This window comes from Anarhichas minor, unplaced genomic scaffold (genome assembly GCF_050575085.1).
Source record: "Anarhichas minor isolate MPS153535 unplaced genomic scaffold, ASM5057508v1 ptg000006l, whole genome shotgun sequence".
Classification (NCBI taxonomy): Eukaryota; Metazoa; Chordata; class Actinopteri; order Perciformes; family Anarhichadidae; genus Anarhichas; species Anarhichas minor.
The window spans coordinates 962,512-989,909 of record NW_027466452.1 but is presented as its reverse complement, the minus strand read 5'-3'; the positions used below and the strand labels follow the sequence as shown (position 1 = coordinate 989,909).

General features: G+C 42.3%; 1 protein-coding gene across 1 annotated transcript; it reads right to left on the bottom strand.

Moving 5' to 3' along the window:
• Positions 1-2,440: 2,440 nt before the first annotated feature.
• Positions 2,441-26,726, bottom strand: gad3 (glutamate decarboxylase 3). Its single transcript, XM_076078010.1, has 16 exons — positions 26,705-26,726; positions 21,924-22,028; positions 19,638-19,744; positions 18,073-18,202; positions 16,760-16,850; positions 15,605-15,717; positions 14,870-14,985; positions 10,872-10,951; positions 10,424-10,478; positions 10,093-10,209; positions 7,620-7,684; positions 7,277-7,355; positions 5,910-6,059; positions 4,106-4,213; positions 2,740-2,829; positions 2,441-2,614 (listed from the first exon to the last, which is right to left on the bottom strand). The coding sequence occupies exons 1-16, from the start codon at positions 26,724-26,726 to the stop codon at positions 2,441-2,443; spliced, it is 1,602 nt and encodes a 533-aa protein (XP_075934125.1).
• Between the last annotated feature and the right edge of the window lie 672 nt (positions 26,727-27,398).

Here is a 27,398-nt window from a genome sequence, read left to right as displayed (position 1 = left end):
TTGTTGGACAGGAAGCCAGTGCAAAGACCTACGAACTGGAGTGATGTGATCCACCCTCCTGGTCTTAGTGAGGACTCGAGCTGCAGCGTTCTGAATCAGCTGCAGCTTTCTGACAGACTTTTTACAGAGACCTGTAAACACACCGTTACAGTAGTCCAGTCTGCTGAAGATGAATGCATGGACAAGTTTTTACACATCCTGTTGAGACATAAGTCCTCTAATCCTTGATATATTCTTCAGGTGATAGTAGGCTGATTTTGTAATTGTCTTGATGAGGCTGTTCAGGTTGAGGTCTGAATCCATAACTACACCTAGATTTCTGGCTTGTTTGTAGTTTTTAACATCAGTGATTGAAGCTGAGCGGTGACTTTCTATCGTTCGTCCTTGGTACCAAAAACAATTACTTCTGTTTTATCTTTAATTGAAGAACATTCTGGCACATCCAGTTGTTGATTTGTTCAATGCAGTTACCCAGCCCTTTTATGGGATTATAGTCCCCAGGTGACATAGTTATGTAGATTTGTGTGTCGTCTGCATAATTATGATAACACACTTAGTTGTTTTCCATAATCTGAGCTAGTGGAAGCATGTAGATGTTGAACAGAAGAGGCCCCAGTATTGAACCTTGGGGAACACCACATGCCATTTTATTCAGCTCTGATGTGTAATTAGCTACAGACACAAAGTATTCTGGGTCCTTCAAGTAGGATTCAAACCAGTTGAGTGCTGTGCCAGAGAGTCCCACCCACATTTTTAGTCTTTCTAGGAGTATGTCATGGTTTCTAGTAGTATGTCGACCGTGTCGAATGCAGCACTGAGATCCAGTAATACTAAGACTGAACTTCTGCCATTGTCTGTGTTTAAGTGGATGTCGTTGAAAACCTTAACAAGAGCAGTTTCAGTACTGTGGTGCTGTCGAAAGCCTGACTGGAAGACATCAAAACAGTTATTTACGGCCAAGAAGTTGTTCAGCTTTTTCAATTATTTTACTTTAAAATGGGAGGTTTGATATTGGCCTATAATTGTTCATTGTTGCGGAGTCTAAACTAGCCTTCTTTAGGAGCGGTTTAATAACTGCAGTTTTTAGGGCTTGTGGGAAGACACCTGAGAGAAGGGATGTGTTTACTATTTTTAAAAGATCAGTGGTCATGCAGTTTGAAATATTTTTGAAAAAGTGTGTTGGTGAATATCCAAGCAGCAGGAGGATGACTTCAGATGTTGTATCATGTATTCTAGGCTTCTACGGTCGATTGAATGAAATTGTGTCATGACATTTGAATGGATGTTATTCAGAGAAGGGGTCAACACATATCCTGTGGTTGGTGTGGAGGCACTGACTGCTTGTCTAATTTTCTGAAGTTTGTCAGTAAAAAAGGAGGCAAATTGATTGCATGCCCAGGTGGATTGGAGCTCAGCAGCTACCGACACTGGAGGGTTTGTTAGCCTGTCGACGGTAGCAAATAAGGGGCGTGTATTGTTATTGTTTTTGGTTATGATGTCAGAGAAGAAGGACTGCCTTGTATTTCTAAATTCCAAATTATAATTGCGAAGTCTCTCTTTATAGATGTCACAGTGAACCTGGAGATTAGTTTTTCGCCACCTGCGCTCAGCTTTCCGACACTCTTGTTTCTCTATTTTGACCAGTGAAGCATTTCTCCAAGGAGATCTTTGCTTACCCGAGACAACCTTCACTTTAGTGGGTGCAATGGCATCAATAACATTTTTAACTTTAGAATTGAAGCCATCTACAAGCTCATTGACTGAGATGCAAGAGAGGGCTGGTGTGGAGGAGAGCTTCTGAATAAATAGTTCACTGGTGTTTTCAGAGATGTAACGCTTTGTCACAACCTCAGTTTGGACATTTGTGTGCAAGGAGATTGCACTCTCAAAGAAAACACAGAAATGATCAGAGAGTGCAACATCAGTCACAGCAACCTTGGAAATGTTTACACCTTTGGTGATGACACAGCTTTCAAACTAGCAGATTGTGGAAGATTCCGGTGTCACCATTGAATGCACAGACATAGTGCGATCAGACGAAATTGAAAATGATTGGACAAGCTTATTACAGTCCGACAGGATTTTTTCTTTTTTTGCCAGAACATTTCATTTATTGATTGCTGTCGAGATGTAAAGATATTTTCAGACATATTTGACTGATTGAGGTGACCCTTAAAACCTCACAGCGGGAAACAACTGCCCAAGCGAAAATTATTTTTAATATTGGAGAAGGGTGAGGGATAATGGTTAAGCTTCATGTTGTAGGACAGCAAAGCTGTAAAATGATCAAAAGTTGCAATGTTAAGCAGAGGCTGTAGAGTAATTCAACAGCCTGTGCAACCAGGCTGGATACAATGTAGACTAATGGCACAGCAACCCAATGGTTTTATCGAATTAACTAACTTCCTTCAAAATGACGACCAAGTAATCATATCAGATGTCATAGGTCATCGCCCATCCGGGCGATCTCGTCCAGCAGGAAGTCAACATCCTCTTGCTGGGTGGCGGGATTGGAGAACACACCTCTGAAGAAATTGACTTTGTCTCCCAAAGGCTGATAGCCAATCATGACAGAGCCCTTCTCCATCATCCTGCCTTTGATCCGAGGAGCCACCTGCAGAGACATGAAGAGTAAGAACCTCTTTTCTCTGCTCGGTCAGTCTCCTTCAAATTCTTTTCACCCATTTTCCTGACCGTTACTGAAGGAGTCCAGAGGAACCAGTGATGTTCTGTACTAACCTGATGGAGTATTGCGTCCCTGTCAGGTCCAGGTGGCAGGCCTCTCAGACTTGGAGGTATGTACCAGAAACACACGTTGCTGTGCTCCGGCTGTGTGAGAGGCGGAGGACAAATATGCTCAGTAAGAATTGATTGGGGATTTAAATGGATAAGGAAACACTGAACTAAGAACTATTGCTACATAACAATAGTGCCGAGTAATATTCTGTACATGGTTAGTTCAAGTGTTTGGCTGTCTTAGACATCTACAGTAGTTTCCAACAACGCTAAATCAGGTTGAAAAGTGAAAGTTTTTAGACGTCTATGATACATAGAACTGTTATTTTAAAGATGCAATGTGTAGTGCCAAGCCACATACTCCAAACAAACAGGGGGCAGGATTTTACCTCTACTAATTCGGCCATGTAATATATATTTACCGTTATAACTTAATGCAAATAAAAAAAGCCATCTGTAAACTTGGGAGGTGCAACAATACGTAAAATTTGACCAAACTGCTGAAACGCTAAAATCTTCTAATCTTCAGGTGTGGCATCGGTCTATGGTTTGTGTTAGCTATCTGTGTGTTTACCCTGGCACTAACTGGAGGCTGTACGGTCTCTGCACGTTTTGGATTAAATCCAAAGTGTCAGAAACGAGAAAACTACTCATATTTTAGTTTCGTCCTCCCCACCGCCATGAGACTACTTTGCCGGGAGGAGAGCAGGCAGTTGTTCCATGAGACCGACCTTCAGTTAGCAACTCAAATTCAGCCTGCACAAACCCAAGTGCCGAGGGTAACAGCGGGCTGTGGCCAGGGGCAGCGACAGAAAGTGTGCTGATCAAGCAGTCCCCGGGGATCAGATCTCCTGCGCTGGGGTTTGTGCTGGCTGATTTCTAGCTAACTGCTATCTGCTAACTAAAGGTCTGTCTCTAGGAGCTGTCCTCCCTGCAAAGTAGTCTTCTGGCAGCACAGAGGGCGCAACAAAAAAACTGATGTTTTCTTGTTTCTGACACTTTGGATTAAATCTAATAAACAAACTATCAAAAGTACACAGACCCTGTACCTTCAAAGTGATTGTGAAGCCCTCAGGGCAGCTCTACTTCTTCGTCCTCTCATGTTAGACTGAGGACGGACTGGAACCTACAGTGACTCACTATCGCCTCCCTGGGTACATGTGCTATTAAAAGACAGATCTGGCCAGATCTCACACATTGCTCCTTTAAGAGAATTACAATGATGAAATGCTGTTTAAAACAGCCTAGACATCAAATGTATCCAGGTTTGAAATCCAATGTCTAGATGTCTTTTGAGATAAAAGAAATACAAATTTGAACATGTCACACAAAAGGTAAAGGTAAATTACCCCGTGACTACCAGCCTTACTTTATTTTTCAAGACCAGTTCAAAGTCTGTCCTCCTCTGCAGCTGATCATACAGATACTCAGCATTCTCTAAGCATTTGTTCACCTGAGATCCAAAGCCCTCGGAGCCCTGAGAGAGTGAGTGACAGAGACAGAGAGTTAAACAGTCTTATCTTATCACAAAGTCTTACAAAGGGGGGCATTTCCTCTCGCTCATCTGATCAACATTCGTATGAGCTGTGAACTTGTGATTTTTAAGAAAGTCTTGTTCACTTGTGTTGAGTCTTTATGCTCACACAGGTTTTCTGCAGGGGCACATTAATCCCCTCACCTGCCTGTCCCTCTAAGGAGTGCACTTCACCTTGAAAATTTCTCTGTGGGTAATCATTTCTGCTGCAATGCTAACCCTTCAAAAGAAGAGGATGTTTACTTATCTGTTAACTTCTCTAACAATGAGAGGGTAGCCTACATCCGATTAATATCTGTTATCAAGGTGCAATTGAGTACCAATCATAGACTACAAGAAATGGACGTCGTCCATTGGTATGTGGACTATCGCTTTGAAGCCTTGTGGTTGTCACCATTTTGGTTTCTGGCCACCGCCGTCTTGGAGTTTTGGGAACCAGAAGTGACACAACAGGGTGGAGCTAAGTACAACCGAACGCTGAATAAGACATTTTTAGGCGACCACAATGTTACGGTTAACTTTCATTAATTGAAAACACACTGTGAAAGTTTTATGACTAAAACACAGACAACACCGTGGTAGTGACCTGTCAATCACAAGGTAGCCACTCCCTAAAACATACCCCGCTTTCTGTTCTATTTTACATCATTTTATAAATGAGCATCATGCTTGCTCAAAACTTGAACTAGCAAGTGAGACCATAAACTCATGTTTACTGAGGTAATAATAACAGATTCTGCATCTACATGTATAATCGAAAGGGAATGGGTCAAGATTTTGGCATCAGAAGCGTTCTGGTCTGTAGTCTGAGGCTTTGGTTGAATGCGTTGAATGTGTGGGGAGCAAAAGAGGCGAAACGCATTGGTGAAAATGTAATCCTGGAACCCACCGACTACCGTCTGACGATGATTTAGCTGTTTATTGTTTTAATTTTAGTTTGTAAACTGGCTACTGGCTAGTAACCCCCCGACTAGACCGCAAGCGTATCAGACATGTTTTTCACTTGCATGTCTCACACAACAAATATGTCTCATAACTAACCGGCTCTGTGCTGGCACACGTCTCAGCTCCATCTCACAGGCATAACGTGACTTGAAACATTAATCTAGGCTTCAAGTCAATTGTTTCGCATGTAAACCTGAGGTAGATGCCCAACAAAAAGGCAAAGAACAACTGTTTCTCTGGCGTGGACTCTGCACCTGCCAGGAGATGTCAGCCTGGACTGTGGTGGTGAAAATACACATATTAAAGAAAATAAGAAGAGCTGATTAATTTGGCCATCACTGAAACCAACCTCAGCGTCATTTGAATCTTTATCCCTTCTGATAACAATTCAACCTGCTTAAGCCCTTTTCCACATTACATAGAACTGAACCAGGATGGAGAAATGCAGCTAGCCATCAAAATCCCAAATAGGTTTGTTACATCATGACATCAGAGAGACACCTATTCGGTCTGTAAATGAGTTTGTGTGAAGGCAGATAAAGACAGAACATGAAAGGATTTAGTGAAGAACCCTTTGAAGGAAAGTCTCCAACATTAACAGAAGATCAGATTCAGTCTGGTTGGAAGCACAGCAAGTGAAGACAAAAGAATGTTAACCTCACACTGGGCTTACACTGATGCGCTACATGAATACCTTTGCCTTCCACATGAGCCACAGCTTAAAGACATCAACATGTCGGCCACACTGGATGCTCTTATCCCCAGTATCATAGCTCACATCGTAGTTTTTGTCTGTCTGGAAAAGGTACTCAGCCCCGAAATCATTACACTCCTGTAGGAGACCCTGGGGAGGAGAGAGGCATTAGACAGTCATACAAGATACAGCTGGAGATCAAACATGGACAACCTTTAAGCCGGGCTCAGACTACAGGAGTTAAATTCATTTTGAAAATTGGGTTGCATCATCACACACATAAGAAGAATCTTCACAGATGCTCTTCTCTCTAATCTCAAAAATGCACACGCTAAAAGATTTGAAAATAATGGCGCATCACACAATTATCGTGCCAGAGGGAGCAATACACCACCTCACGTGATCTCATGGGGAAGCTGATGTAAACAAAACGGAGACTGACGCTGTGCTACAACTTGCTGTAGTGATGCTTTGCAGTTTAAAAAAAACGAAAGCAAAAGGCTAAACATGTCCGGATGAGAAAATGGTTGGGAAGACACAGGTTCACACAGGTTTTCCATTCTTCAGTGAGAACTGGAGATCTGATTTTAACTGTCAGTTTTATTATCTGTCAACAGCACCATGCCTCGAGGGCCAGAACAAACCCACCCACCCACAAAAACTGTGATTTTGAACCACGATGTGGGTTGTGCTGCACCAAATTCGCCCCGGCCCTATAGGGTTCTAGATTAAGCACTTGGAATATAAAAGGGTATTCGGTAGAACCCAATGGGTGGGTTGTAGATGAAACCCTTGGAATATATAAGGGTTCTTGTTGGCACTCTTAGAAAGTGGAAAGGTTATAGATTGAACCTCCAGAGAGGGTATTGGGTGGAACCTTTCACAGATGGTTATAGGTATATATACGTAGGATAGGATTTAGTTTTAACTTAAACCACGACCTTTTCCTAAACTTAACCAAGTCATTTTACTGCGTGAACCTTACCAGATTGTTTCCTGAGAACACGGAAGTTTATTCTAAAAAGACAGTGTATGCATGTAACAAGCAGAAATTGACACATATAAAATTGACATAAGAGTAGCATGTTGAGCGTCATAGTTTGGAGCATAGGGCCACTGATCAAGGTGTCTTTTTGACGAGTTGAGAGTCAGAACGTGTTGTTTGGGAAGTCTGTATAAAGTTTCATGGCAATCCATCTAATAGTTATTGAGAGTTCAAGTAATGGCCCAGCCGAGACACAGACGGAAATTGTCATCTCTGAAGCTTGCAGCCATGCTAGCATGGCTAAAAACATTCAGTGAATAACATCCAAAGGTATCTTTTTGTGATGCACACTTGAAATGAAGACGAGAGGATAATGTCTTACTCTCTTCCTGACTAGTATGACAGAGCACTGCAGTGGGACGCCCATCATCTTGTGAGGATTCCATGTTATAGACCAGGCTCTGGAAAACAAGTACACATTTAGAAATCTGATTACTCACAAACGGATTGAGATACAGTTATACAACCCTTTACACACATTCGCAAATGGCTTTGCAACAACAATGGCCCCATTTGTTTGCCTATAGTGTTAGTTGTCGTCATGCTTTGCGTTATTATTCAAGCTAAAGTCACAGGATTTCTGTACAACCACCACTGTACAACTCACTGAGAGAAAACAAAGGCATGCTTGGTGAAGTGGTTGGGTTGTTAGTGGATGCAGTTACCTTTCAATGCCCGCTAGTTTTATCTTGTGCCTGTCTGACATCAGCAGGCTTCCCCCCCACGCTGCCTGGAGGGACGGAGTAAAAATCAAAAATAGATTACTCATAAACATTCAGATTTATTATACTTTCTGGCTGTGTAAGGACACGCAGGTATGTGTGTGTCTGTGTGTGTGTGTGAGAGACACTGGTTTGATGATCCTCGCCTCCTACTGAACCGGAGGAACCAATGCAGCTTGGAAGAGCCAGGCTTACTCTGGAGGAGCGACAGCTAAGCCTGCGGGAGGGTAGGTGCATCTACTGGTCCCAGTTGGGTCACTTCCTGTCTACATGCCCAGTAAAAGACAACGCTCGCCAGTGAGAAGGAGAGTGAGTCAGCCGTACTATGATCTTCCGATTACTCCTCTCGTCCCCTCATTCCCATCCAACTCATCACTCCTTCACAGACATTCTCTCACCCAGCTCTGCTGGATTCCGGGAAGGACTAGAGTTTTATGGATTGGATACTCTACAGCAATTCATTGTGGACGCTTCGAATGTGGGCATCAGGGCTGTTCTCTCCCAGTGGTCCCTGTCCAACAATAAGGTTGTTACCTTGTGCCTTCCTATCCCAGAAATGAAACACGATGTGGCCACAGGGAGCTGCTGGCTGTCAACGTTGCATTGGAAGAGTGGCAGCACTGGCTGGAGGGAGCAGAGCAACCATTCCTAGATTGGACTGACCACAAGCACCTGGAATACATCCGGTCGGCCAAGCAGCTGAACGTCAGACAAGCCACTTTAAACGTTTCAGTTTATCCCTGTCATACCACCACAGCTCTAAGAAGCTGAAATGTATGATCCTAACTCTGTCCCCAGTTCTCCCCCCAGCATCCTGCCCTACTCCTGTGTGGTAGGGGTTTGTCGGCCCATTACCCATCTCTAAGGTCATCAGTCCAGTGACGGTTTGGTTGAGATGCCCCAGGTCGTTGAGTGTCCATCCCATCTTCCAATTGGCCCGTGATAAACTGGTCAAGGGGAGTCCTCTGGTCTCTTCCTCCTTCCCCCCCAGATCATAGACGGAGGTCCAGTGTACATCATGGACCCTTCTCTTCTCCAGGACTTTCATCGCCGACATCCCGACCAACCTAAGACGTCAGATGCCGTCCCTAGAGGGTGGGGTACTGTCAAGTCTCGTCCTGCTGTCTGAGTCATTTCCAGCAAATTCCTTTCCACCCGTTTCCAAGTTCCTACCAGGTTCCCACCCTGTGCATAACATAAGAGTATACCCTTGTGGGGGCATGCTCATATGATTGGTTAAGAATGGAGGAATCATCTAATTGGCAACAGATAATTCCATATTGACAAAAATTTGTGAATTGAACAACGTCAGCAGAGTCTCAAAAAAAAAACACACAACTGCAGTGAAGTTCACACAATTTGTAAATGCAGGTTCAACAGTATATATAGAAATCTAATAACATTCAAATACGTTTTTGAAAATTTTAAATCCTTTTAAATACATATTTGTGGATTTCTACTACATGTATTTAAAACAAGAAATATTTGTGAGAGCATATTTGTGAATCTTATTTTTTTCATATGAGGATTTTGTTTACATTTATATATAATGACTATTTTTGTGTGCATTGAAAATATTTTTTTGTTGGTGAAAGTCATTCATATGTGAATCACAAATTACATTTGTGATTTTTTTCTGTGTGCATTCATTGATATTGAGACTGATCTGACCCCATACATCTCAAGTTGCAAATCGGAGTGTAAACAATTGATCTGAGAAAGGAAGAAGAAGTCTGCACTGGATATCCGCTGGCCAGACAGACAGCCTATCAGTTCAAGGATTGCACCTACCATGACTGAACATAGGTATCAGCAAACTCTACTCCGTACAATTGTGATGGACTTTTAGTTGAGTTTAGTAGCAAAAGGCATTTCTGGCAACCTAATCTCTTGCAGGCCACATGTTGGCCTTTGTTGTGGCTCAAAAACTGACATCCATAGAAAATCTGTGGATTAATTACACACCGGATATGTTATGATCCACTAAAGTTAGCAAAAACACAATATTAATAGATCCCTGTTTTTTGTTTTTGTTTTGCTTCCATCTTGACTGTAAGGGAGGCGGGAGGGACTATTGAGTGAGATTCAACTCTTCTTTGTTTAGGGGTGATGGAGACACAACTGGTGGAGGCACTCTACTGAGTTCACTTTTCCAGTCTATTTTTATTTCTGTCTTTTAAAGAAAACTCCTCCTTTATTCTTCTGTCTGTGATTCCTTTTAAAGGTAAAATGTATTTTAGTTTGGGCTCTGTGTTGGTCCTCCACAAATTGCAGAGATTTGTTTAACTTAAGGGGATAATGCATAATGATAAAGTGTGTGTGTGTGTGTGTGTGTGTGTGTGTGTGTGTGTGTGTGTGTGTGTGTGTGTGTGTGCGCGAGCATGCGAGCGAGAGAGAGATAGATGGGGCGCCTTACATCAACGTGCATCCACAGTGTGTGTCTATGGCAGATGTCAGCTATGGCCTTGAGAGGATCAAAGGCTCCATACACCGTTGTGCCCGCTGTCGCATTCACATAGAATGGAACCAAACCCTGGAGAGAGAGAACTGAGGCTGGTCTCATCAAACAGTATGTATGTGTTGATGTTCCAGCATCAACTGTGACTGTATCATATTAACACATCTCAATTCAATTCAGGGATGAGGTTTTGATGATGAATCAGAAATCTTAGATAACTTCTTAGTACTCATAAAAACTATGCATACAGGAATATTGTTTCTGACATTTCGTTGCCTTACGTTCATACCTTTTCTTCCGCGGTAACAATGGAAGACTCAAGTTCAGCAGGAATCATTTTCCCACTTAAAAGACCAAAAGTAGACCAGAGTTATATAAACAGCAATTATTAATGCATAGTGTATATGAAACAGACACAAATCCCTGAGACCAGCCTGCCTTGCACTCTAAAATACTTTAAAATGGCATTCTCTATGCACGATAGATGGGAAGAATTCTCTATGTTTATACAGAAAAGTAGTACAATATATTTTAAATTTAAGCCTATACTACGTGTTAACTATGCTGTAAACATGTATATAAGCTACAGTATGTTAACTAGCCCACTGCATGGACAGATTTACCCCAAAGACGCACACATAGATACATACAAAGCTCCAACAGGTGAGCAAACATTTCCATTGCCGTGCATCACATTGACTACTAGAAACCAGTTTGTGTACTTTGAACTTACCCACCTTTCATCACATTTCACCATAAACACATTCTCACTGCCCATCCCCAGCACCGCTGCAGATTTCTTTACTGAGTAGTGACTCTGAAATGAGTGAAAATCCAACCATTCATCTTCATTTGTCTCAATTCAAAGCAACTGCAAACAGGTAGACTTTTCATTTAGCTGACCGCAGTGGCTGCATTGTTTGGTTCTAAAATGACATTCCCAGGTGCACATGTCAAGAGTGAAATGCTGTCTTTTGTTTGGAGATAATAGCTTGGTGTGCTCGGTGCTACGAGCTATCTGTGGGCCCAACTCAATGACATGTCTTATGAAATGTTTTTCCTGAAACCATCCGTATAAATGCATCACATAAGTACTAAAGGTGTGTGTGTGTGTGTGTGTGTGTGTGTGTGTGTGTGTGTGTGTGTGTGTGTGTGTGTGTGTGTGTGTGTGTGTGTGTGTGTGTGTGTGTGTGTGTGTGTGTGTGTGTGTGTGTGTGTGTGTGTGTGCGTGCGTGTGTGTGTAGGATGTGGCCAGAATTTAAATTTAAAACATTTAAAAAAAATGAACTAAGATTATCAACAGATGAAAAGCCTACAGTGTTGATGTTATGTATTGTGTTGCATAGATATCTACTAAAATGAGCATGCTAACCAGCTAGCCACGGCGTGTCATGTCTTGTACTACCACTTGTAGGCCTACCTGGAGAAACCCGCGAGTGGTATTCTTTTTGATAGTAAGTGGGTAGATCCACTATTGTATCCCTAATTTGAGTTGGTTGCAGTGCTCTCCTTGCATGATCGGTACTTCACATTTGCAACTCTTAATTAACTGAGATAAGAAGGAAGCGAGATGGCTCACTCGTTAGCTACTTCCATCTTCGGCTCCAGAAAAAACTGTGTTTAATTCAGAATGTTATGGATTACAACTTTTCTTTAAAAAAGGATGCAGTCTGATGAGGTATATGATATGAGTATATCGCCTTTGCTTTGCAGCCATTTCTCATGGAAAAGGAGGCTTGGCTGGGTAAACACAGGGGAAAAAGCAACCTCATGTCATTGACAGCTAATGATAAGAGCGGCCTAAATGTCCGTTTATATGGAAATCATGTTTCATCCACATGATATCTTTTGCTAACTATCCTTAGCATAGCTAGCTGTTTACGTGTCACTGCTGCTGTGCAGCGGAATGTTTACCTACCTCAGGTGAGAAAACAAGTAGCTGGCAAACAATAAATATGCTAGCAGAATATGATTATTTATTAATTAATAAAGTGGTGCAGAAATGAGTCCTATAACCTGGAAAATAGTCCACATTTTTGCACTTCACTTCCCCTTGTCTCGAGGTAAATGCTTTTTGAAATAAGTATATGTGGTTAATATAGGCCAAAGAGATGTTATTGTTTTGTGCTATAAAATAAAATATATCAGTAGATACCCCTCTTGAGAATTTTGAAGCTTTTAAGTGTCTTGAAAAGGGCAGGTTTCTAACAAGTGGCCAAATGAGACTTCAAAACGTTATCCTGCAGAAAAGTACTCCTTCACTCCTGGGACCGGTCTACTTCCTGTTTCCAGAGTCAGAACCAGAGTTCAGTTGTCCTGCTCCACATATCTGGAACAAAGTCCCAGAAAGCGGCAGGTCTGCTGAGACCCTCAGCTCCTTTAAATCAAGATTGTTTGCTGCTGCCTTTAATTGAACCACATTCAAGGATATTAATCAATTTCCTGCATTTCTGCATTTTACTGCTGTATTTTATTTCTTACATTGCTTTTTAGTGTTTTAATGACTGTTTTTAATTTTTCTTAATTGTTTGTAAATCTCCTTTTTTGCATTGTGTTTTGATGCTTTTAATGGTTTTATGTGAAGCACTTTGAATTGCCTTGTTGTTGAAATGTGCTATACAAATAAACTTGCCTTGCCTTCACAGCCTTGTTAGCTTTTAACTTCGGATAATTGCATTCGCGCTTCAAAAATCATGAAAGTGGTGTTCATTTGTTAAGATTACCTTGCTAAAAAAAAGTGTAAGAATTATACTTTGCTCCTGATCTTATTTTCAGCAATAATCCAAAATCCAATGGAAAAACCCAAGGGCGTATTGTGGCAGTGCAATGCTAATTTCCAGGGTTGACCTACAAAAATAAATCTTCCCTGCACCACTCTTTCAGCTAGAAAACTAGCAATAGCTATTGCTAACTTATATGGAAATCTTTTTTTGCCGATATAGCCATTGTTATTTAGCTTGCTCTGTCTGTGGTAAACATAACAGTGAGCTAGATGAGCATAGCAGTATCAGTTTTGTACCAGTTAGCTGACGACTCACATTAAAACACCAGAAAAACAATCATGACTGGTGGTCCATGATGTCTGAACTTCTCTAATGGGCTCATTTTGTGAATTACATTCCTTTTAAACTCCCAGCCTATTTTTAGGCCTCTACTCGAAAATTGCATACCCAGACTAAAAAGAGTGTTTTTCTGTAACTACAAGGTCTATTTGAATAATTTTGATGTTATAATAAAGGTAACACTTGTGAGATTTATTCAGATGTGTAAATATCAGTGCATATGTTACTGGTTAAGAGTAAATGAAGATGGCACACAGCTCAAATTGAAAAGTTTCAGGTTCGCCTGAAAAGAAAGCACTTTTATTGATATTATTTATATATAGATATTATTATTTAGATATTATTTTAGCCTAAAACCTATCCCTAATCATAGCACAACATGTCAACAGTCTCTATGCAAATTTTGACTTTGATAAATTGAAGCAGAACAAAGTTAGAGAGGTTTTAGTACAGAGAGGTCAGGCGAGGTCAAGCAAAATTGTCATTTTGGAACCAGCTGTTCCAGTTGTTATATATACGTAGCAACAGTGTTTTTAGCCGGGAACCGGAATATTATTCCTTTCTCTTCATGATTCATCTCAAAGTAAGGGGCAGTTATGATTTTTTCTGCGGTGAAGCGGCTTGGTGTTGTGGTGCTTGTTGGCTGATATCTTTGTAATGGTTTCACGGAGAGAATTCTGAAGATATCTTTGGAATCTGTGTCGAATGTTCTCGCTCTGCGTTGTATTGGTGGTCCGTGTTAGCTTGTAGCTTTGTGTTGGTATATCGAAGCGGCGTGCGTAGCTCGCTGACTCATGGCGAAAAATACATGATATTGTGGTAAATCTTCTAGTTGATTATATTAGTTGTGTATAATTGTGTTTGGAGTGTGTAAGAAATGGCTTACCTGATAGTGTTACGAGGAGAGAAGACAGCTGTACAGGGACGGTTAGAGCCATTAGAAAGAGCGAGCCACCCTAAATAGGTCAGGTAGCTAGGCTGGTCGAAAGTTTTGAGGGGTTGTTCGTCTAGTTAGGGTTATGGTGAGAACAAGAGTTCTCAATCCAATTCTGGAGTCCCACCCTTAATATTTTCCACAATTCTGCTGTACTTTGCTCTACTCAACACATGCAGGGCAGCATTTTTAGCTGAATCTGAACTAAACTAGAGCGAAACCGTATCAGCATTAGGGAACGCAAGCAAGTGACATCGACATCCTTTTATTAATATTGACTGGACTTTGGATCTCCTGAGCTAAAGTATTCTGGTACACATATACACCATGGTTACCTTTCTATCCACCTTCCATCACAATAAATATTTTGCATATAAAACCGAATATACTAAATTTCACCTTTTCACAATATTTTATCCCTGTACTTTCAGTTGGACCTTTTAGCTGGCCAAAGACGTGTAATTGGGTTACTCGACACAGTAGATCATAACCAGAAGTTAGGATTGAAGTCTGTACATCCAGTGCCACAAATTAAAGATTAATTTTAAGAATGTGGCCAGCATGTATCAGAAGCTGGTTCTGATATCAGTATGGGAACAACTCTGTACTCAAACTTCGTTCATATTTCATTGCTTAATGACCTTCAATAGAAGGTTATTGGGAGGTTGCATTTGATCACTCTTCAATCCGCACACCCCTTAAACCCCACAAAGTGTATTAGCTTGTGAAATGTGATTACTTGTTCTGAAGTGAAGAGGGCCAGCTGAGGCAGGACTCCCATCCCCCTGGTCTTCACCTCCGGGTAGAAGTGATATCTGGCCACCAGGATGCTGTACAGGTTGGATATCGTGCCTCCTTCAGGAAATGGTAAATGGTTAATGGACTTGTACTTGTATAGCGATTTTCTAGTCGTCTGACCACTTAAAGCGCTTCAATGCTACATGTCATCATTCACCCATTCACACACATTCATACACTATGCAAGGTGTCACATGCACATCAGGACTCTAACTAACATTAATACCCATTCATACACCGCAGCCTGCCTGCAGGAGCAATATGGGGTTAAGTGTCTTGCCCAAACACACATCGACATGGAGTAGCGGAGCCGGAAATGCTCTGATTGAAGGACGACCCTGCTCTACCACTGAGCAACAGTCGCCCAAACAGAATGCACTGTTTATGGACAAGTGTGCTGTGCATCTGTTCATTTGTTTGTTGGTTTGTCTCAGCTCCATACCCTATCCTAATACTAAAAAGTATACACTATGAACTGTATGTTGATGCTGTACAATCATTTGTAACTTCCTCCGTTCACACACTGAGAATAATAATATTTAAACTGTTGCTTGGATTGAACTTTACCTGCATTTTTGAGAAATAAAGGCGCCTCGACCTTTTGTATCTAGAGATGTTCAGTGTCTCTTTAAACGCCATCCATCCATTTCTGTCGTACCTTCCTTGCATGTATTACCTGGACAGAAGATTCCATCTCCCACATCGTCAGACCATCCCACAATGCTTTGCATCTTCCTCAGCAGAAACTCCTCCATGAGGACAAAAACAGGGGACACTTCATACGTAAACCTGGTAAAAGAATTATTTTTATTGTATTATATTGTAATGAAAAAGTATTCACATTATACTTCTTGCAGACATATCATGTTTAGATTTCTTCATTTTAGAGATATTAAGTTGTATTGGTAAAGGCACTTCTTTAAAAATGTTCGACAGTCGAGGATTACTTTGTGTAGTCAACACTTTCAAGAGTATACCTCCGTGTATAATTAGGTAGTATAAAGAGTGCACCATGGCTGAGGTGCATCCAGTTTTAAACCAAGCAGCAACCTCTGGTGCTGAAAAATGAAGCCAACGCTCAAGTGTCAAAAACTGCAGTTCCACAAATGGCTATTTAAGGTTGGCTCCACAAACAATAGCAGGGGGTTACTCTGGGCTTCTCAAAAGCTCTTAAGAAATCAATGGGTGACGTCACAGAGACTGCATTAACATTTGATATAGTCTGTGGTTAAAACCAGCCCTTCTCAACACAGCATAATGGTCAGGGGGCGGCCACTTTTATGTGTGCCATTGCGACAGTTGTAGCGGGCTAATAATCCGTATAACTAAACCAACTAACGGCAGGACAGCAACAAATAAAAGAAGTGGAGCAGTAAGTTTATGAAGTGTAGAGAGCCAGAGTAAAGGAGTACAATTTAACAGCTTATTGATTCATTCACACACTTGTGTCACAGCGTAGGATGGCCCATTGCTTTCTGTGTAGCATTAAAGCATGGTGGAATTAACAGCTTGTTAGCTAACTAGCGGACAGTCTAACGGTTCCTCTGCCTCACTCCCCGTTACTCTGGAGAAGGACAAGCTAACTAACCAGCCATCCGTCTTGGAGCTGCTTTCTCTAACCGGCGAGCTGCGACCACACTTTACGTCCTTCACTGACGTGTGTTGTCATCATAACAACTAACAACAATTGCCATTTTCTTTTTTACTTGTCAAATGACCACAGGTAACAGTTCAATGTCCGTTCTACTTCTATTCTATTTCTATGTTCAGAACAAGTTCTTCAAAAGTAAAAAATATTGAATACTTTCCACCACTGATGAAGAGATCTTACATGTTAGTGTTGGCTGTAGAGGTTAACCACTCGCCTGCTACACCAACCACATCCAGACCTGAAGACAGTTGGTTCAAGAAGCGGGGATGGCCTGGAAAAACACAGGACAGAACCTGAATCTTTCTACGAGTTGTTATTTTCTTTGGCTTTACATGGAAGAGATGAAATGAGACTGCCATAAATATTACTGTCTGGTGTTAGTTGTGCTGTTTAAAAAGTTCTGAATCATTTTCTGGATTGAATGTGATGTAGTTTGCGTTTGTGTGAAAAATGCTGTGGGGTGTGGTTAATGCTGTATAAGGTGAGCATACTGCTGCTTTAGCTCTGCGTCATGCTGTTGTTAAGTAGGAAAAAAAATATTTTTTGCAGTCATGTCCGGGCGGCAACCTCCAAGCAGCAATGCTGAAGTGCCTTAAACCTGCATTATTTCGAATGGCTATCGGGGGGAGGGGACTGCTCTAGTTGCAAAAAGAAGCCTGATTGTATAGAAGTTCATGAGAAAATGACCCTACTTCTAACTTGATTTATTACCTCAGCAAACATTGTAAACATAAGTTTATAGTCTCAATCAAAATGTATCCAAATAGTCAGGCTCCAGCTCATTGAAAATGCAGGCCTTACACGTACACAAACTTTTTTACATATTACTGTGTGACTAAAAATCCCTTCATTGGCTCAGGGAACAATAAAGAATCACCTTCAAAATCCTGATAATAGTCCATAACACACTTTGTGGTTTGGCTCCTCAGTACATTTCTGACTTGCTCACTGCTCATACATTGAATAGACATCTAAGGTCATCAGGCCCAGGTCATCTTCTAGCTGTACCCAGTATTAGATCCATGTTCGGTGAGGGTGCAGTTCAGTTACCGTGTTCCTGCTCTCTGGAACAAGCTGCCTGATGACTTGAGGTCCATCACAACTGTGCCCACATTTCATAAGCAGACTTACAACTTTCCTGTTCTCCCAGGCTTTTATCTATTATGAATTTAAATGAAAAACACCAAGAAAATATCCATTGCCATACTGATTGACAGGTTGCTACCACGGCCTTGTCCAGTCTGGGAGTTGCCAGTGTTGTTCGTCTTATGACTCTAAGTCATAAGACGAACAACACAGTGTGCTTTCAGTTCATGAAACCAGAAACCATTGTGACTGTGTCCACTTCTTATCTACCGTCTATGGGCATGTCTTATCTACATGTAAAGCACTTAAATGGGATGCAAATGAAATGCATTTCATTCATTTTCACCCCTACATCAATGGCTCTGGATAGAGCAATGAACTGTGAATAATGATCAACACACACACACCTGTACGGACACCATACTTAAGTGTGTCTTTACAGTCCACTAGTATCTGCTCCAGAGTTTCTGGTTGGTCGGGCAGGTCCAGAGTGAAGCACTCCTCCTTTAGCTGGTGAGGATGGTGGAAGTCCAGGACCTAAAACACAGTATTATTCCATCATGTCTTTTCCTGTGACTCATATTTAATAATGTACACATACATACAATATACATCCAGTGGAACCTCTTCAAAATGTTTATAGCTCTTCTGGACTGTATCCAAAATACAAGAGCCCACTACTTCCGCTGGCATCAGAAAAAAGTGTGGTTTTAGTTGTACTAATTCATTTAGAAATGTATATTATTCTCGATTAAAGTTACTATACGAGATTAGGAGCATTCCAATTGCTTCTCAGTGGCTCTCAACATGGCACCGGCATAGCTAATGTTGCTAACAGCGCTAACAGTGCAAACAATGGCAACAGTGGTGGCAGAGCTAACAGTGTTACAACACACACACAGGGAGAGTGACTTCATTCTCCACTCCACGGTATATTTACGTTGATAATAGTTGTTTGCTGCTATATCAATGCTTAGAGTATCGATTTGTACCTATATTGCACCTTTAATGCATGACCTTAAAAAAAAACGTCATTATCATTGTTTAACAATTTAAGGTCAGTGGCAGGATAGTAAAGTGCTTGCTCCAGAGACTGCTATATGGGGATAGCCTCATGCTCGTAATGTCAAGTTCCGCCTATGTGGGAAAACAACGATACTGCACACATGCCCAAAGCCGTTTGGCAATGATAGCAGATCACACAACGTTGATGCCATGTGTCAAGTACAACACAGCACACTTGAAAGCTTTTCCAGTTCGAAGATCTGAGCTGGATGACTATCTTTTGATCATCATCAAGTATTGATTGGCTTTAAGTTTGGCTTTTGCAGGACAACATGGTAAAATTGGGCCTGCGAAATGGAGCACACATTGCTACCTAAACTGATGCAATCGCAGAATTGGGGAGTATAAGAGCAAGATGAGAAGAATTTCTTTAGTCGTTTAAGTAAGCTCAGAATAGCCTATACAATCTCCATGACGATGCTGGCAAAGTAACACAACTTTTATATACTGTACATATCGGCACATCTGTAAGCATCGTTTCTATATCCTTGATATATATTTGAATGCTTTCTGCTCTGTCCTAGCAGAGCTTCTGCTGATTTCAAATAACCATCTCATAAGATCCTGTGAAATTCTCTGACCGTGAAAATGCATTGGATCTCGAAATCTAAATCTGTTCTCTCTTTTGGTGGAGAGTTAATAAAAACTCATACTCCTTGCAATCTTTGTGATCTTGGACATAGCACTGATGGAATATACATGTGTGTATCACGTTTGGAAGTACTTTGTCTCATAATGAAAATATCCCTTCATTTGTATGCTTTATTATTTATTTGCGTATTATTCCCTGCCCTGCAGATGGACTGGAATGGTTTGAGAGTCACTGAGCAGAGTGCTGAGATACTGTACAGGATTCAAACATAACAATGCTTCACTATGCTGTTCACTGATAGAAACAGTTGAGTACCTTGGAGCTCCGCTGACTTGACTTGCTGATATAACCTAACAGGATGTTAACCAGCTCCTGCAGAAACCCTCTGGTCATCTCCTCACCACCTGGAGCTGGGAGCAGGTCTGGGCACACACACACACACACACACACACACACACACACACACACACACACACACACACAAACAGACATGTTCTGAATATCTCTTTCAACTGACAGTTGTCTTATTAAGGAGAAATGGCATATATTTGAATACATTTCTAGACACAGGTGGTTGAATGATGACGTGCGTACACTGTGTTACTGCGTGCATTGGCAAACTGTGCACACAGTTTGCCAATGCAATATGTTATGTCAAGCTATGTAAGGCGATTAACCACCAAACATGGCGAATGCAACCTAAACAAATAGATTTTCCAGATCTGTGTGCTATAAGTGAGGTGTGATTAGTGGGTAGAATGCATTAGCAAGTGGCGCAGTATTTGGTGGCCAGATATATATACAAGTATTTGGTGGAGAAACCTAGTGTGTAACGTTACACCAGCAGAAAATTACGACATACAAGTCATTAGATGCTTCCAATTACTTTACCTGTGGTCATGTACAGGAAAGCTAATGGCATTTTATTGAGTTTTAAGTTTATTTAGTTTTAAAATGGGCGCCACAGACACAAGCATGTGCCTGTGTTTCAGTTTTACGAGTGATCGTTTTAACTGGCAACTCTCAGCCGTATGCGTCCGTGGTTGCTCGTAGGTGTCCTAGTGAAGGCCTTCAATAAATTTTAAATACATATACTGATCTGTGTTTATTGCATAGCAATAAAAGGAAGTACAACGGACATTCCCATTCAAATCAACATAGCAGGATGGTCAGAGCAGCAGCCATCTTCATGTGTACCGTTGCCATTGCGGCTGATGTAGCAGGCTAACTTCAGTATAACTATACAGACTTATGGCAAGTCGCGGAGTCACTCAGGTGAGGTTTTACAGTTACTACTAAAATGAGCAGTGGAGAAGTAATTTAAGAAGTGTAGAGTGCCAGAGCACATAGCTTAAATTCAACAACGCAATGATTCATCCCACTCACTTTCTTGTCACAGCGTAGGAGTGCTCATTAACATTGCCACGAGTTACCAGCGTAGCATTGTAGCATAGCTAGCTTGCTAATTCCATTATGCTTTAATGCTACACTGGTTGCAGAAAATGAAGCAAACCGTGAGCTGGGCCTCACTCCACGCCGCTCTGGAGAAGGACAAGCTACCTAGCAAACTAGCCAACCATCATAGCCAGCGATTCATCTGCTCTATTCCCGGCTTCCCACTTTACGGGCGGTCCCCATACCGATTAACAACAATCGCCTTTTTCTTTTGTACAAGTCAAATGACCACAGGAAAAAAACTTTGTCCGTTCTGCTTCTATTTCTATGGCTTTTTTATATCTACGGCAACCATTTATGTAAGTTACAATGAGCAACTGCGGACGCATTCGGCTAAAAGACACCAGTTAAGACGGTCACATGTTGAACCGTAACACCTGTTGTTCTGAAATGGTTGTGATCCTGTCGCAATTATTTAGAGTTTAAGTCCACTGTTGGAATAACGATTCCGCCAACCCAACAAGCAACAACCGTTTTATTTTTCAATGACGTTGGCTGTAAAAGGGTCTATTTAGCCATCAGACACTATACAAAGCTGCCCTGGCAGGACATAATACATTTTACTTACACATACTGCTGACACAGACAAAACTAAAGCAGATTTTTACCATTTGGATTCCAATAAATTCACTGTGGTGTTTTCACACTTTCTCCTAGAAATCATATAATACTAATTTCCTATTTGTTTTATAAGCAATGTAATACCACCCAGATTTTATTTTATATAAATATGAGGAAACAATTAATTTAAAACGTTTAATAAATGTATCTGGTAAATCACAACATGTTAGCTGGATGCAATTTATTAAAAATGAATGGGTTAAAAATTGTGTAGGGAATCGTTTCACATCTTCAACTTCATACTATGTGGAAACTACAGGTTGATCACCTATTGACAGATTTATTTATTTGAATGTGGATTTTCAGTGTCACTGAAGGAGCATTTAGTTTAGTGATCCTCTGATTTGATCCAAAATAACAGAATTGCTTGAAGACAGGAATGTCCAGAATCAATTCGCAGCTGGATTGGTTCGGTTAAGATGAACTTACACCCTTCACCCAGCCAAAGAACATGACGGAAGCCCCCAAGTCCTGACTCGCAGCAGGACCAAACCTGGCGTGACTCTGGACAACCCAAGCTCTCACCTTTGCTGTAGATGCGGCTGAAGTCAGCAGGTGTCTGTCCTCTGTCTTTTACTGCTGCTGAGTCCTGCTCTTTGTCCCTCTCAGCTGTCTTGCCAATGATTCTGTCTGAAAGCACAAAGCAGACAACCGTGTCAGCAAATGAGCTGCTGAAGTCTGTGGGAACTTTCATATCTGATCTGTATATGTATTGAGGCAGATCATACTCCTCCATCCATCCATCCATTTTCTTCCACTTACCCGGGGTCAAGTCGCGGTGGCAGCAGGCCAAGCAGGCTGACCCAGACTTACCTCTCCCCCACAACATTTTCTAGCTCATTCTGGGGATTCCTGAGGCGTTCCCAAGCCAGCTGGGAGATGTAATCCCTCCAGCGTGTTCTGGGTCTTCCCCGGGGTCTCCTACCAGATGGGCGTGTCCGGAAAACCTCCAGTGGGAGGCGCCCAGGAGGCATCCTGATGAGATGCCCGAACCCGAGCTGACTCCAAGTTCCCTCTTGATGTCCGAGCTCCTTACCCTATCTCTAAGGCTGAGCCCAACCACCCTTCGGAGGATATTCATTTCGGCCGCTTGTAGCCGTGACCTTGTCCTTTCGGTCACGACCCAGAGTTCGTGACCATAGGTGAGGGTCGGAACGTAGACCGACCGGTAAATTGAGAGCTTCACCTTCCGGCTCAGCTCCCTCTTCACCAAGACGGTCCGGTGCAGTGCCTGCTTTACTGCTGCAGACGCACCGATCCGCCTGTCGATCTCCCGCTTCATCTTACTCTCACTCGTGAACAAGACCCCGAGATACTTGAACTCCTTCGCTTGCGGTAGGCACTCCGTCCCCACCTGGAGGGAGCAATCCACCGGTTTCCGGCAAGGCACCATGGCCTCAGATTTGGAGGTGCTAACTCTCATCCCCGCTGCTTCATACTCGGCTGCAAACCACCCCAGTGAGTGCTGGAGGTCACGATCCGAGGAGGCCAACAGGACCACATCATCTGCAAACAGCAGAGAGGCGATCCCGAACCTGACGTTCTCCACCCCCCGGCTGCGCCTAGATATCCTGTCCATGAAAGTCACAAACAGGACCAGTGACAAAGGGCAGCCCTGACGGAGGCCAACACCCATCGGGAACGTGTCTGACACAGCTCCTACAGCAGTCGTACAGAGACCGGATGGCCCATTGTAACGGGTCTGGCAACCCATACTCCCGCAGCCCCCCCCCCCCCCCCCCACAAGAACCCCCGAGGGACCCGGTCGAAAGCCTTCTCCAAGTCCACAAAGCACATGTAGACTGGTTGGGCAAACTCCCAGGACCCCTCCAGTAGTCTTGCGAGGGTAAAAAGCTGGTCCACTGTTTCAAAGTGCTCTTTCCACCGCCCGGCAATGTCCCCCCCCCCCCCTGAGAACAGCCTGGGTAGGCCCTGCTTTCCCTTCCTGAGCCATCGGATGGTTTGCCAGAACCTCCTTGAGGCCAGCCGAAGGTCCGTCTGCATGGCCTCCCCGAACTCCTCCCATGCCCAAGTTTTAGCATCCGCGACCACCGCAGCTGCAGCCCTTCTGGCCTGCCGGTACCTCTCAGCTGCTTCAGGAGACCCCTGAGCCAACCAGGCCCGAAAGGCTTCCTTCTTCAGTTTGACGGCTTCCACCACCGGGTTCTCAGGTTGCCGCCACGACAGGCACCGATGACCCTCTGACCACAACTCCTAACAGCCGTGTCCACAATAGAGGCTTTGAACCACTCTGATTCCATGTCCCCAACCTCCCTCGGGATGTGTGAGAAATTCTTCCGGAGGTGGGAGTTAAAGACCTCCCGGACAGGGTCCTCCGCCAGACGTTCCCAGTTCACCCTCACTTCACGTTTGGGCTTGCCAGGTCTTTCCAGCTGGCTCCTCCGCCATCTGATCCAACTCACCACCAGGTGGTGATCAGTTGACAGCTCTACTCCTCTCTTCAGAACAGATGATACGATTACAAAGTCGATCATACATCTCCGGCCTAAGGTGTTCTGGTACCAGGTACACTTATGATCATCATACTCCTGTTGCTTTTGAATGCTATACGGATAAACTGACTTGAGTCTCTGTCTTCTTTGAGCAACCTATTATGTTCCCATACAACTACACTGCATTCTCAATTACGTTTCAAGGGAGACATATTTTCTCAGTTTACGGTTGTAGTTTGAAACACGTGGTTAACGTTGTAAATTGAAAGAAAACAAAACAAAAATGCTTTAAAACTACCCAATAAGGTTTTGGTGACAAACTGGTTGTGTTTTAGGCAACATCGTTTTTGTGTTCCAGTAGCCATACTACCATACTATTTAGTATGCCAGAAAAATATTTAGTATGTCCTAATACGTAGATTGTATGTCAAATGCAGTATGCCGAAAATACCAGAAATGTTCTGCATCCCGTCGCGTTTTGCAGTATTAAAGCCAGCATGCTTTTTTGTTGTTCTGCTTTTTTTATTAACTTCCGTCTGTCGATCCATTTATCTATGCATCCATCCATCCATGTAGCTATCTATTCATCCATCCATGTAGCTATCTATTCATCCATCCAAGTAGCTATCTATTCATCCATCCAAGTAGCTATCTATTCATCCATCCATCCATGTAGCTATATATTCATCCATCCATCCATCCATGTAGCTATATATTCATCCATCCATCCATCCATGTAGCTATATATTCATCCATCCATTAATCCATGTAGCTATATATTCATCCATCCATTCATGTAGCTATATATTCATATATCCATCCATCCATGTAGCTATTAGGGGTATAACGATGCACATATTCGTATCGAACCGTTCGGTACGGGGCTCACGGTTCGGTACGCATTACGAACCGAACAATACATTTGAATAATACTAAATTGCTTTTGAAAAATAAAATATAGCTGAAATTGGTGGAGCCACTGCACTCAAACATGGAAACCCACCCGACGTAACGTGCTGTCCTTCCCTGATTCGCCACGCTCCTATCACGTGACCATTCCCGGATGTTCACAAACAACAACAGTCTTGATTACCGATCGACTACCAGGTTAATTCCATATGAACAACTGATTAGAGGCGTTGTTGACCGTGTTGTCTGTACTAGCAGCTGTTGTTCAGTTAAAGTCTGCATTTCTGTGGAGGAAGCAGCTGTTATTGGAGCGATTAGTGAGCGGCGTGTCCAGCGGAGGTATCAGACCTACGCTCCGTAGGGCTGAGTCCGGAGCGGACTTCAGACGTCCGCTCTGAAGTCACGGCTAGCGACTTTCCTTTTCTTGTTATTGTTTATTTTGTTCTGTACAACTATGTACTACAAGTTAACACACAAACTATAAAGGAACAAAACATGGATTGCTCTCCAGTAGGACAGAGACTTCAGCCTTCAGCAGAGCTACGAATGAGAACAGACAACACCGACACCAAGGGAACAAGTGGGCCCATAATCTAGTAAACCTTTGTGTGTAAGTGTTGATTTTAATGTAAATACGAGGTGAGAGAGATAGAGAAAGACCTGCAGCGTTGTAACTAAGTCTGAAAAATAAAACTTCTAAAACTTTCCAGGAACTGTGTCTGTTTGAGTTCATAGAGGAAGATTTTAAAGAAGATCTTAAGTATCAAACACGACCTTTCATTATTAAAGACTACTTTGTTACTCTGTCGTATTTTTTTAAATTAAGCAACCAATTTACTTCCTGTTTACACCGGCACCATCACGCCCAGTGTACGTGAATAGTCATGTAATATTCGTTACAAACTCTCCCCGCAGCGTTTAGGTAGCTGTTCCCTCCTGACTCAAACAGGGCTAAAGGTATATCCCTACTCTGGAGTGATAAACCAGGCTGTACGAACATGCTTAATGCTATTGAGCCCCGTGACACTACTCCTTCACCAGTTCATTTCTCCAGACTATAATTCCTGTTTTGTAAAAGAAAACAAAAGCCCAAATCAGACACGCCCCTTGAGAGTCTCACCAGCGAGGATTTGGCATTTCTGCTTTTTTGCTGGATTGAAAACGTACCGAAACGTACCAAACCGTGGCACCACAATATCGTATTGAACCGAACCGAGAATTTTGTGAACCGTTACACCCATCCATCCATCCATCCATTTTCCACCGCTTATCCGGGGTCGGGTCGCGGTGGCAGCAGGTCAAGCAGGCCGACCCAGACCTCCCTCTCACCGGCAACATGTTCCAGCTCATTCTGGGGGATCCCGAGGCGTTCCCAGGCCAGCTGGGAGATATAATCTCTCCAGCGTGTTCTGGGTCTTCCCCGGGGTCTCTTCCCAGTTACACCGTTACACCCCTAGTAGCTATATATTCATATATCCATCCATCCATTCATGTAGCTATCTATTCATCCATCCATCCATGTAGCTATATATTCATCCATCCATCCATCCATCCATCCATGTAACTATCTATCCATCCATCCATCCATGTAGCTATATATTCATTCATCCATCCATCCATGTAGCTATCTATTCATCCATCCATCCATCCATGTAACTATCTATCCATCCATCCATCCATGTAGCTATATATTCATTCATCCATCCATGTAGCTATCTACTGTATTCATCCATCCATCCTTCCATGTATCTATCCGTCTATCCATCCACCTGTCTATCCATCCGTCCATTTATCTTTTAAACATGTTTTAAAGAACAACCCCCAACGCTGCTTACTGTAATATAGACTGCAGTTTAAATACATTGAAAAGTTGTTTTTATAACTGTACAATTAGAGCCAAAAAAGGCTTTAAAGTTCACATTAGTGTCATCAAACTGCTCTTACCTGACAGCTGTGAGATATCCATGTCGATACAAACCAATGGCAGTTGGTCAAAGTGTTTCAGAACAATGTAGTTCAGTCTCACTGTAACTGTTCTGATGTGAGAGTGAAATGCAGGAGCGTTTCTAGGATTCAAAGAAAGGGGGGGCTTAGCCCTAAGGGGAGTGGTTCAATCAGAAAGAGTGTGATTTTGCTCTGTAGTTTTGCTTGCATTCAGTATAACACAAGAGACAGAATTTCAGGGTCATAGTGAAATTTGACAACACAAATATGAACTTTTCTCAAATAAAGAGAGAGAAATAATTTTCCTGCTTGTAAAGGAAAGACGGATAAACTAGCTTTCATATCCGCGTCACTCCTAAATCCTAATTCTTAAAGGGACCGCACACAATGGATGGAGAATGGACCTGACAGTGTCAACTTTTGAGTTGTTTACTTGTTTTATTATGAGCAGAAGGGAATAAGATTTTGATCAACATTTACATCTATCTTGTTGTCTGTGTAGTTTTTACATACCAGTGATATTTTATGCTCATTTGGACACTATCACTGAGATAAAGATGAACTAGTTCAGTGTCTAATATACCATTCAATGGAAAAGAAAACATGAATAACAATAATAAAAAAACACATTTCAAGTACATCTTAATTATTGAATGATAAATATTGTATGATGGGCTGAAATGGAAGGAATCTT

What these genes read in the sequence shown, in the direction of transcription:
- gad3 (XM_076078010.1), bottom strand. Translation starts at nt 26,726, where the DNA reads ATGGATATCTCACAGCTGTCAG. An exon ending in GGATATCTCACAGCTGTCAG is followed by an intron (nt 22,029 to 26,704) that starts GTAAGAGCAGTT and finishes TTGTGCTTTCAG; the next exon opens with ACAGAATCATTGGCAAGACA. An exon ending in TCATACTAGTCAGGAAGAGA is followed by an intron (nt 6,060 to 7,276) that starts GTAAGACATTAT and finishes TCTCCTCCCCAG; the next exon opens with GGTCTCCTACAGGAGTGTAA.